Below are 12,417 nucleotides of genomic sequence, written 5' to 3'. Positions count from 1 at the left end.
TGCAACTTGGATGGAACTGGGGGCATCATGTTAAGTGAAGTAAAACAGGGAGAAGCACAAATATTAGATGATCTCTTACCTGTGGTATGCAGAGAAACAAAACAAAGGAACAGGTAGTACTGAAGACTGATAAACCCTTCCTGTTGGATTATGAAACAGACTACTGAACAGTGGGAGGGTGGGCGCAGGGAAGGCAGTCTACAGGTGACACTGGTATAGTCACGGAAGGTCTGAGCACTTTGGAGGTGGTGAAAGTGCTGTGATTTTGTACATCAACCATAAACATTAATGTTATTATCACCACGCTGTCCAAACTATAATGAATTTTTTAAAGGAACAACTTAATCTGTCTTCTTATTTTTGTTGGCTCTTTATACCCTTTCTATATTTATTCTTGAGTAAGACCATTTCTGTCCGCACTGGAAGTTTAACCCTGAAGCTTATGGAATATACCCTTCTGTGCACAGTCTAACAGAAAATGATTCTTCAAATTTCCAGAGGCTTTCCTGGACCCTAGAGGTACATTTGATTTATATGGAATTTGCACAAATCTGTGCCACATCTTCTTCAATCAAGATCAACTCCTACACTGTTGAGTGCCCAACATAATTGAAAACAAGGTCAATAGTCACAAAACTTTTTTATTACTGTGATCAATACATACATCCTTCGGAGAAATGTTTTCAGCCATTCACTTGATGACTACAAAATACATTGGGATCCGTTTTATTTGTCTGTTTTTGGTCTGTTTGGCAAGGAAAAACCATGAACGAGTCCAAGAAGTCTGATTACAAAAGTCTTTAAAAAAGGACGATTAACCACCACCAGAACTATGTCAAGGACCCTTGTATGATTCAAACCAAGAAGATGATTCCATTCCCATCCAGAAAGGCATGTTGGCACATAAAAGTAATAAAACAATCTGCTATGCAAAATAAAAAAGGGATCAAAAGATGAATATAAAAAATTAAAGTTTTGATCAGAAAAACTATTAATACATAAAGTCTCGGAGGGAGGTCTATTCTTTTTTTTCTTCATGGCAAAAAGAAAACATTGCTGCCAGTTTTTTAGTTATTCCGAAGGAAAAATAAGGAAAGTCAATCTCATCTGCTAGCTAGAATTCACAAACACCTAATTCTCAGCAAAGACGAAAGTAAGAAATGAATCTGAGTGGCCTTCGGCGGACACTTACAACACCCGGATGAGGTCCAGTGTGATTCTAGATCGGGGAATATCTATGTTGACTACTCGGACTTCAACTTTTTCTCCAGGGCCCAGACCCAGGCTCCTTCTCTTCTTCGTTTTAGAAAGCTTTGCTTCTGTCACACTTCGTATGGGAATCAGGCCTGAGCGCCCCACTCCTATATCCACAAAAATTCCAAAGAGTGTTGCATTCTGGACTCTGCCTGTAAGAACTGTCCCAACCTGCAGGTCTTCTAGGCATACTATGCTTCTCTTGAAGTCGGGCTTATCAAAATCTACAAGGAAAGGAGGAAGGAGACAGTGTAAATAACATGGCATTGTACTTCCTAGACACCGTACAAGGCATTGAATAAATATTTACCACATATCAACTTTCCCCAGACTAGTCTTAGGCACTGGTGGGTGGAGGTGTGGAGAGAGCCGCTGAAAACACAGGTCTGCTTTCAGAGAAAACGCATCCTTGCTGGAGAGACTACATGCACACAGGAGTGAGTAATTCCAGAAAATTCGCTTCTCCTCAACCTATCCTGCTAACACGTGAATTTTAGTACCATACCTAAGAATGGAGAAAGAGCTTCATTTTCCTCTTTATGAGGTGCTGAAATGTATTTTTACTCAAGGACTATACAATGCTAAATTATACGTGCGGAGAAACAGGAAGTTGGAGCACCCTTCCACCCCCCACGCCACCACCACACTTACACACGCCCAGAATTCCTGAATTTTCATACTGCTTAACGGTGGTGGCAAGTACATCAATTTTTGGTGAAATGAGGACAAAATTCTCTCCCACTTCACCCTAGGAATTGGGAAAAAAGGAATCAACTACTTCCCATTTTGAAATGTTATCGATTTAATTTGGATTTTTGGTGATCCGTGGCCCAGAAAACCAGATCAGGAACTAACTGATCTTCTTTCTCCTTTTAATCCATCTAACATTTATTAACCTCTATTGTTATCTCCTGGTTGGCCCATTGCCGGGTGTTAAATACACGCAGATGAAGACCCAAAGACTTCTGTTCTCCAACTATTTACGGCTCTCTTCTCTTGCCCTTCCAGCTACATTTCTCTATTCATACTAGCTCCAGAAAGTGTGCCGAAAGCATGTTAAGGGAATCATGGCTCTGGTTAAAACAAAAACATCAACAAAGGTTTTATGGAAGAGAAAGTTGAAACTAAGAGTTTAAATGGGACTTTTGGATTATCTGTGGATTCCATTTATCCATGGTCTTTTGGCCTTCTTGCCTAGGATTACTGAATGTTGATTCTAATAACAAAGAACACATTCTATGCTTGGGTCTCCTTCCACTGAGACCTCATTTTCCCCTCCACCCATTCCATTTCCTTTTCCTCCGCAGCTGTAGGCTTTATCCTGATTACTTGTTAAGGCTATCCTTTACATTTGTATTAACAACTGCTCACCTCTCCGCTCCCCCGACCCCCGCCCCAGTCCAACCATACTGAAATCAAGAATGAAAAAATAATTCTTTTTCATTCCCCCCTCCTGTAAAACAAAACAAAACAAAACAATTTCCACATTTCCTTTTCTTCACTGAAAAAGACAACTAAACTGGAATGAATTCTGTAGAATTCTACCTGATGTGGCTGAAGCACTGAATTCCAAAGGCAGGATATCTCCTGCCACATAAGAGTACCGTGTGCGAGGGCTCTGCCAAAGGAAGGTGAAATTGAGCTGGTGATAGGAGACAGAAGAACAGTCCTTGGAGGCTCCAAGGCTCTTGGTGGGAACCCTTCCAACCCCTACGTTCTGCTTGGCAGACGTCCTGCTGCTACAGATCCCCTGCTGGGTTCCTGATCAGCTGCATATTTTAATCTGGCATGAAAGATCAGTCAGGAACTATTTAATATGTTCCTGAAGACACAGAGGCTCAAGAATGTGCTAATCATCAGGGAGATGCAAATCAAAACAACGAAATATCATCTTACACCACAGAGATGGGCACACATCAAAAAGAACAAGAACAACCAGTGCTGGCACAGATGTGGGGAGAAAGGGACTCTCATTCGTTGTTGGTGGGAATGCCGACTGGTCCAGCCTTTCTGGAAAACAATATGGACATGCCTCCAAAAACTAGAAATTGAGCTCCCATATGACCCAGTAATACCACTTCTGGGAATATAACCCAGAGATGCAAAAAAATACAGTAGGAATGACATCTGCACTCGTATGCTTATTGAAGCACTGTCTACAATCGCCAGAATCTTGGAAAAACCCAAGTGCCTGAGAAAAGACAACTGGTTAAAGAAACTTTGGTACATCTACACAATGGAACACTATGCAGCTATTAGAAAAGATGAAGTCATGAAATTTGCATATAAGTGGATGGACATGGAGAGTATCATGCTTAAGTGAAATGAATCAGAAAGAGAGGGACAGACATAGAAGGACTATACTCATTTGTGGAACATAAAGTAATATGATAGGAGACTAAGGACAGTAGAGATAAAGGCCACTAGGGACAGCAGAGATAAAGGCCAGGAGGACTAGACCATGGCTTGGTCTAGTCCTCACATGCTGGGGGAAAAGGAAGCTGGGAAAGAAGGGACCAATAAGTCAATGATGGCTAGAAGGCCCACTTGGGATGGGAGATGTGTGCTGAAAGTAGACTATGGACCAAACATGATGGCCTCCCCGTATCTGTATTGCAAACCATAAAACACCCCAAAGGAGAGAGAAAAAGAGAATGTGCCTGCCACAGAGGCAGGGGGTGAGAAGGGGTGGGGGTGGCAGGAGGGATACTGGGAACATTGGGTAGTGGAGAATGGGCACTGGTGGAGGGATGGGTGCTCACTCACTGTATGACTGAAACACAATCATGGAAGTATGTAAGTCTGTAACTGTATCTCATGGTGATTCAATTAAAAAAAAAATCTGAAAAAATCCTCTCTCCCCTGGAAGCTTCTAAGGCTTTGAGAGCCAAGGCTGGATATTTAATCCCTTGTCATCAGGCTGCTTCTGATAGATCCAAGGCAACAGAACTGATTATGTCGCTCCCCAAGCAAATGCAAGACAGCACAAGTATGACAAAGGGCACAGTGGACAAAACGGAGGAAAGAAATACTGGAGGAGAGACATATCTAAGACTACCCATGACTGCTATGTTTATAGAAATAAAACAGCAAGGACTCAGCCCGAAAACTGGGCTGTAGGGAGGCATAGGGCAGCTCCAAAGTGCGCCCTGAATGGGGAAGGGACCATTAAGTCAATGATGGTTGGAGGGTCACGTGGGATGGGAGATTGTGCAGAAAGTAGACGAAGGACCAAACATGATGGACTCTCAGTACTGCAAACTATGAAGCCGAGAGAGAGAGAGAGAGAGAGAGAGAGAGAGAGAGAGAGAGAGAGAGAGAGAGAGAGAGAGAGGGAAGGTGCCTGCCAGAGAGCCAGGAGGTGGGATGGAGTAGAGGTGGTGGGAGGGATACTGGGGACATTGGTGGTGGGAAATGCACACTGGTGGGGGGATGGATGCTCAATCATTGTATGACCAAAACTCGATTATGAAAGCTTTGCAACCATATCTCATGGTGATTCAATAATGAAAAAAAATTAAAAACAACAACAACAACAACAACAACAAAAGTGCACCCTGAAAAGTTTCATAGGTCACCCTGATCACCACCATGGCAGCTTCCACCACAGCCTGGCGCCTGGGAGCTCTGCCAAGAGGGGCATCAGCAGGGAGGGTTTCTGCTGTGGCTGTTGGATATTTCTCTCAGCCAGGAAACTTGAGTGCAGATCTTCACTTGAGTCCACACTCAGCCAGGATGACAGAGCAATGATTACCAGAATAGAAATGAAACAGGAGAGAAGCCAGCCCAAGATCCCTGCCATGAGGGCTTGTAACTAACCCTCTGCTATCATGAGGAGTGGCAGGAAAGAAGGTCCCACCTCCACAGGTGTCTGCTGAACATCTGCTCTGGATGGGAGCCCAGAGATTTCTGCTCCTCATTTGGGTACAGGCGTTACTATTTGTTTTCCGCCATTAAAATTTTTTTTTTCTTCTTTTGCTTTATTTTTGGGCTACACCTAAGCAGTGCTCAGGGATTACTTCTGGCTCTGTGCTCAGGGATCACGCCTAGCATGCTCAAGGGACCAAATGGGATGCTAGGGATTGAACCCGGGTCAGCGGCATGCGAGGCAAACACTCTCCCTGCTGCACTAATGCTCCGGCCCCTAAAAATTTTTATTTCAAGGAAGTTGTGGGTGTACATCAATGAGCGTACTGGATGTACTTTTAAGTCTCAATCAAATCTTTTCAAAGAAGCTCATCTTGAAAGCAGCCTGACCTACAATGAAAAGAGAGTAGCCCCCAATAGGAAGTTTACCACAACGGGTGAGGGGTAGAATGGCAGCACTGGAGGGTGGATACTGGGACAATGGTGGGAAAGGGGCCAGTGTGGTACTGGAATGATTTATGCAAGAAACCTGAACAGCACAGTTCTGCAAAGCCCTGTGCCTGAAAAGAAGGGGAAAACCAACCTAAAAGAGGTGAGCCCTTTGCATGGCATCAGAAAGCTGGTTCTGAGACCCGTGTGTGGATTCCTTTAAATCCCAGGGCTTCCTATTCCAATTTCCTTGGGAAGTCGGTCATTCGATACCTTAATTCGTTCTCACCCGGGGTCACTGCTCTCAACAACGATGGCGATTCTACTTCCCTCTCCAACTACCTGTGCTGAAAGCCGAGAGCCCTTTTAATTAGAGGGAAAATCAACAGAGAGATAGGATCTTATTTGTTCAATGTATTCAGTGATATGCAACACAAGAACCTCTGTAATTTGGGAAGAAGATTCGCTTTTTTAGCTTGTGAACTGAATGTTTTATCTTGGACGTGGGGTACCGTAGAAGATAAAAAACGAGCTTATAATTGATTCATGAAAAATGTGTGCCTCTATGCACGGGGCAGTAAATGGACGTGTTTAGTCTAGGGTGATGGGAAATAACCACAGGACCAGGGGCAGGTGGATCTGGCCTCTCGCTCTGGCTCTGGGAGTGACCTAACTGCAATGATTTTGAAGCAAAGTCACTGTCCTCAGCCTTCTCAGATGTACAGGAGAGAACGGTCTTACCTTAGTCAGAAAGAATAATGTGAATTATACTCCCACCTCCCCAAAGGTGCAGTTCCTCAAGTTCAAGTTCAACTATTGAACTTACCTGTTCGAAAGTCAAAGCTTTCGGGCTGACTGAGACCATCTATAATGACTTGTAGAGTTTCCACAGTTGTTTGCAATCTTTCTGCCATTTTCGGTAGTCCTTCCTTTTCAAGGGATGAATTTATCTTCTGTTGCATTTCAGGCTTTCCAATTTCACCTAGCGTCCCTCCAATTAACGATAGAAACCTGCCGGGGTGGGGGGATGAGAAACCCCAAAGTCATCAGTAATTATTACTTATTCTCCAATCCCTGTATAGGATCAGCTTAAAATCTAATCACTTCAGATCCAGATGTCAAGCAATATACTGTATGTCCTGTGCCATAAGATGAAGTGTACTGGGGAAAGGGATGGGATAGATTTAGATTTCCGTGCTAGTTTCCAACAAAGTACCTGCACAGAATCAGCTTCTAGTAACACTGTTTAGAATGCAAAATTCACTGGCATTTAGAGTCATCCACAGATACAAGTCAAGATAACTATATTTACCTCATGCTTTCTTTTCCTTTTTCCATGCTGGGGTATGGCTGGTGGTGCTCTGGGGTTATTCCTGGCTTGGCGCTTGGGAGACCAGGTGATGCCAGGGATGTAACCCGGGCCTCCTGCATGCAGAGCCTGAGCCCCAGTCTGCTGAGTTCTCTCTCAGGCCCTACCTCATGTTTTCTAAATTTCTGGTTAGAAAAACCTTATTTGAATTTAAAAGGAATGAATAGGCAAAGAACCGACGACATCAAATCCTGCACTGCCAATTCTGGGCAGAAAGACTGTATTCATCTGTCATATCGGTGCTTTTTCCCCCTTGGTGTGCCCATGGTGACAATGTTATCTGTGTAAGTACTATCGGCGTAATCACTCTCAAATTCCAGCGACAGCCAAGCCTCTCCTGGGCTAAATCATATTAACTACATTACGTATTCAGAGTTAACAGGAAAAATATGGAAGGGATATCAAAAGGCAAAGGTAACCGAAAATGGAAGCAACACTTCAATTTCATCAGCTTAACCTGAATATTAGCCTTTTATACATTTTACCACTGCACTGTTTATAAAAGAAAATTATCTGCACCTCTCGTTTTCCCTTTGCTATGCTTGCCATTTTTCTTGCACGCGCAGCTGCCTTGAAACTATTTAGGCAAGGAGTTTGATAATAAATTAAGAAGAAGGAACAAAGAAAGAATTAAAGGGTTAAGGCGCATTTCCCTTTAGTTCATCTGAATATTGGGCTGGAGCTTACTTTTCTTTTTTTTTAACATTCCTTGGCTGGGTATTTTTCTACATCGTTAAGTTCCATTTCCTATGATTAATGGCACTTTTAAAATGTCAACACAGTAATCAGACAGTGATACTAATGTCCTTAGGTCCCTTCCTCTAAGGAAGTTTCTGGAATAGAAGAAGGGAAAAAGGAACTGTTGACGGCCTCTCTTGAAATCAGAATTGGGATGCACCCCACTTGGCACCCCGCTGCATCTTCAGAATCAGAAAGCTTGAGATTCCAGTTTTTTTTGCATTGCGTACTCCGCTAGGAAAGGCCTCCTGGAGAAAATCCGGTCCTGCTAACACAGTATCTGGGAAAGAAAGCTTCTCATCTCTCACTTAACTTGCCAACTTGTCTTTAGGGTCGGATGTGCAACCTTCCTATTCCACAGTTGTATTTTCAGTCAACATCAGGTTTCCTGAAAATGCACTATTTCCTGTGGATGCATCCTGGCTAACGACCTAATAAAGAAAGGCCAACTAATTGGTGCTGGGTCTCCCTGTTCAGAAATGAACCTCTGTTCACAAGTGGGGGCCGGTGAAACGTGCACTTTACCTCTGAGGGTCAGTGGATTTTCCAGCCCACCCACAAGGTGGTAGGATCTGTTACTGCTGATGAATGGGCAGTAGCATCGAAGGGCCTGGTGCGAGTTGACAGCTGCAGCAGTTCTGGCTGACAAGGAAGAGGACACATGACAAGCGCTGGTCACCTAACTCTCCCCAAGCACCTCACGTGCTGTGAGCAGGCTTCCTGGCACTCACTGTCTCGGCATGACGGTCTGCAACTGCTCATCCAGCAGAACCTTTCAACTCTCCAGGATTTTGGCTTTAGCATCAACTGTTAAAATGAAAACTCTGGCCTGCATCAAGGTGTATTAATCAGCTCTAAATCTTCAATCTTGAATAGCATTTTGTAAGTAGTAAAGGCGATCGAAGGCAGAGATTCCTCAATGTGCTGTTCAAGTCTTGACCTCAGTAATGAATACACTGGTTCAAGAGGCCACTAAAGTTTTTTTTTTTTTTTTATTTCTTTTTGGGTCACACCCGGCGATGCACAGGGGTTACTCCTGGCTCTGCACTTAGGAATTACTCCTGGTGGTGCTTCGGCGACCATATGGGATGCTGGGAATCGAACCCAGGTCAGCTGTGTGCAAGGCAAATGCCCTACCTGCTGTACTATGGCTCCAGCCCTGAGTCCACTTAAATTTTAAGTGTGTGTGTGTGTGTGTGTGTGAGCGTGCAAGTAGAACTTCCATATAAAGTTTTCTGTTTATAATAGTTACAGATGTAAGAAGAAAACTGGCCTATTTAACTGGGTGCATATTTCATATCTCATTTTCACTGGCAGACATCGTCAGTTTGAGGGCATTAGGAGCTAAAATCAATGAAAAAAAAAGTAAATTGTACTTCTATGCTCCATATTGATCATTCCTATTTTTAAATGACTATGAAACAAAGTCAATTTTTTTTTAATTTTTGAAAACTTTCCTAAAGTTATAACAGTATTGCAGAAAAATTAAACCAAAAAATAGACAGGGAAAGAGACTATAGTGTCCGAGTGACTACTCCATGACCGGGTTTCAAATAACCGCGCAAATGATAGAAAAAAATGTTTCGCTTGCAGCAGCCATGCTCCTTATACACATGCTCCTTCAGCATCCTAAGAAAGACTTATTTTATTAATTGTGAATTTTCATTCCAGAATTGAGTGTGATGAAGAGTGGACAACACAGGTTTTATTTTAGAATTAGGCAAGAAAAGTCATACTCAATATAAAGTACTCTCTGGCTCACTGGAATACAGGATGTGAATGATGTGTTGATAAATCTGCCAGGCCTTATGCAAGTGCTTTGCAAATGTTCTCATTTGATGCTGACAAAGATTAATCCAAAGAGACAGGTATCGCATCAGAGTGAAGGGAAAATTGGGGTTCGGAGGAGAAAAAATCTTGCCCTGGGCCACACAGCTATTCTCGCTCACTTGAATTTCATGCTTTATACATCTGAGTGTATTTGCTAATAATTACAGCTATGTCCAAATTAAGGTGCTGTAGCTGGTTAAAACATAAAACAATACTTTGGCTAACATTTTACTGACAGCATTTAATGGCAGATTGGTTTTTACTATTTTAAGACTTTAATTTTCATTAAGATGACATGGTTACCAAAGCATTTGTGCTTATGCTCTTGGCATATACATGAACTCACCACCACTACCTCCCAAATCCTCACTCCTGCCCCTGCTCCCCTCAGGTCCTCTCTAGCCGCCCCAATCTTCTACTACCCCCACTCTCACTTGGGAATGCCAGTTCTGTTGTCAGAGTCCATGGGTTTCTATCACTAGACTCTGCCCACTCTCCTGCTTTGTTTCTTCACCCACTCTGGGTGAGTGAGACCATCTGGCCCTTCCCCTTCTCTCTCTGACTTATTTCCCTTAACCTGACACCCTTGGGTGCTAGCCAAGTTGTAGCAAATGACAAAATTTCCTCTTTTCTTTTAGCTGAGTAGTATTCCACCCCATCCAGATGCCACAGTTTCTTCAGCCACTCATCTGTCATTGGCATTTGGGCTCTTTCCAGATCTTGGTGACCATAAATATCGGGCAGATTAATTTTAAATGTTAGACAGCTGACCCTGATAAGTCCTACAAAGAGATGATTATATACATGCCTTCAAATGAACAAGTCTCTCAAAAGGCATTGAGTTATTAAAGTCACAGTCTCATTTGTTCGCTTGTCTCTGGAAGGTTTTCTCAGTTTGCTAAGAAGTGCTGTCTGAGCTCCTGTTTTTATTTAATATGTAATTCCATCCATCTTACTTAAAGTAAGAAAGTAGCATAAATGCAACAAATAAGCACATCATGTTCTTTTAGCACACATCTGCACGAAGTTAAAATACAGACCTAGCAGCAAAGATAATGCTTGCTTTCCAAAAACAGAATGCTGCATAACCTAGCATCACTGATATTTTCAACAGAACCTCGTTACAAATGCAAGGATTTTTACCTCTCAAAGAATAAGAAAAGACTATGAGATTGTCCCCAAAGAATAAAAAATTCTCAAGATTCATAAGACCCAGAGACAGCCAGTTTTTATGTAATCATTTCCAGCACGAAGGAAAAAAAAAGTATAGGAGTCCAGCACTTGGTTATTACATTAAAGCAACATGATATCCCACAGAGCACAGGGGAAGCAGAGTGATGCAACTCCATCACATTAAAAACAACGTTCATATTAGCACAGGCTTTGTGGGCAAACACACACGGTTTAGAACACCGCAAAGAACCAGGCTGCAGAGAAAAAGTTCTAGTTGTCTGACCACTCTCATGACCTTTAAAAGAGAGCTTTTAGGCTCTCATTTATTTTTATCATCATCACTTTCACTCAATATTTTTAAAGCAAATGCATCAATAACTAAAACAAAGGCACGAGCATGTTGTTTCAGAAATAAGTAGTTCCACATAAAACAGGTCATAATTTGTAACACAGCTAAACATTCAATAGTCAAAGAGAGCTCATTATCTAAGTGAAAACCATGCGCGCTTTATCGTGGCTGTAGCTTAAATGGTCGAACTCAAATAAAAGTACAGTAATTCTTTGTTACACTAAGAACCACAGTTATTCTTATATTTTTAAGTAGACTGCTCTTGGATTAAAGACTGAATATTGATGCCAATGTGACAAAGGAGAGACTTGCTACTTGTGTTTTACACTGCAGGCAAGGGAGTAGCCAGGATCTCTGACAGAGCTGGCTCTATCCCATCTGCTGTTTCAGCAGCTAGCTGAATGTAGTCAGTCACCACCAGAGAAGCTTCTCGAACTCCCAATCTCTTTGTTAAACTGATACACCGAACTGGACTGGAGTCCTTAAAAATCACTGCCACTGCAAAGTCCACAGAAATGGCAAATTCAAGAAGCATATTCTTTGTGGGACTCCATAGAGCTACCCCGAACTGCAGCAGAGTGGGTAGCCAGTGAGGACGGTTCAATGGCTTGTCTAAGTACAGTCAGCCAGGAAGATGTCACAGTGACTAGCACTTGGACACTTTAGGCCATTTTTCTTGGTGCCATTCATTTGTCTCTGGGTGTCGCTGGCACCTACACACACCTTCAATCTATGAGCAGCAGGAATGACACCCCCCTCCCCCCCAACAAATCAGGAAAACTAACTAACTAACTAACTAACTAAAAATCAAGAACCGAAAAGGAAAAGCTATCACACATTAGGAATTGCCTTCCAAAAATCTTGGTTATAAGCATCAGACTGTTACCTGCTTCTAACTTCTAGAGAATTTACTAAATGCTTCCTTCTTCTTAAGAAGTCTACTATACATGCACGGAAACTGGATACTTCATGCATATTGCATTAATTGTATGTAGGAGAATGTACCCTAAGAAAGCTGCTTTACTTTATTTTAGCAACTTAGTGCCGGGAATTAACTTTGTTAAAATGAAAGTGCCTTTTAAAATGTGTTTATACATCCTCTACAAGATATAGGATGATCTTTGTAGAAATGGTTGAAGATAATGCTCATAAAACTTCATCAAACAAAACAGCCAAGATCAGGGAAATAGCCACTGCCACGAGACTAAGAAGCACTAATTCTACATGGGCTTTTTCTATTTTAAAACCACTTGCTTCTTGCTTAGTATGATACAGTTAAAATAATAATTAAAACTAGAATAAAATATATACACAAATAAATATGATGATATCAAATGGAAAGATATCATGGATTAAAAGACTGTGATGTTTAGTCTCAAGATTTCAAAAATCTATTTTAGCAACTGTC

At 42.1% G+C, this 12,417-nt stretch overlaps 1 protein-coding gene across 1 annotated transcript in view; it reads right to left on the bottom strand.

Annotated features, from left to right (window-relative positions):
* Positions 1-616: 616 nt before the first annotated feature.
* Positions 617-12,417, bottom strand: part of SRBD1 (S1 RNA binding domain 1) — a 223,944-nt gene continuing 212,143 nt past the window's right edge. Inside the window, exons 21-22 of the mRNA XM_056116224.1 lie at positions 6,377-6,561; positions 617-1,478 (exon numbers count right to left, since the gene is read on the bottom strand). Coding sequence (XP_055972199.1) covers positions 1,189-1,478; positions 6,377-6,561 — 475 coding nt within the window. The 3' untranslated portion in view covers positions 617-1,188. The remainder of the gene's footprint in view (positions 1,479-6,376; positions 6,562-12,417) is intronic.

This window comes from Sorex fumeus, unplaced genomic scaffold, assembly GCF_029834395.1.
Source record: "Sorex fumeus unplaced genomic scaffold, SorFum_2.1 ptg000003l, whole genome shotgun sequence".
Lineage (NCBI taxonomy): Eukaryota > Metazoa > Chordata > Mammalia > Eulipotyphla > Soricidae > Sorex > Sorex fumeus.
Note: the sequence above shows the minus strand (reverse complement) of the source record. Positions and strands in the feature narration are given on the sequence as shown.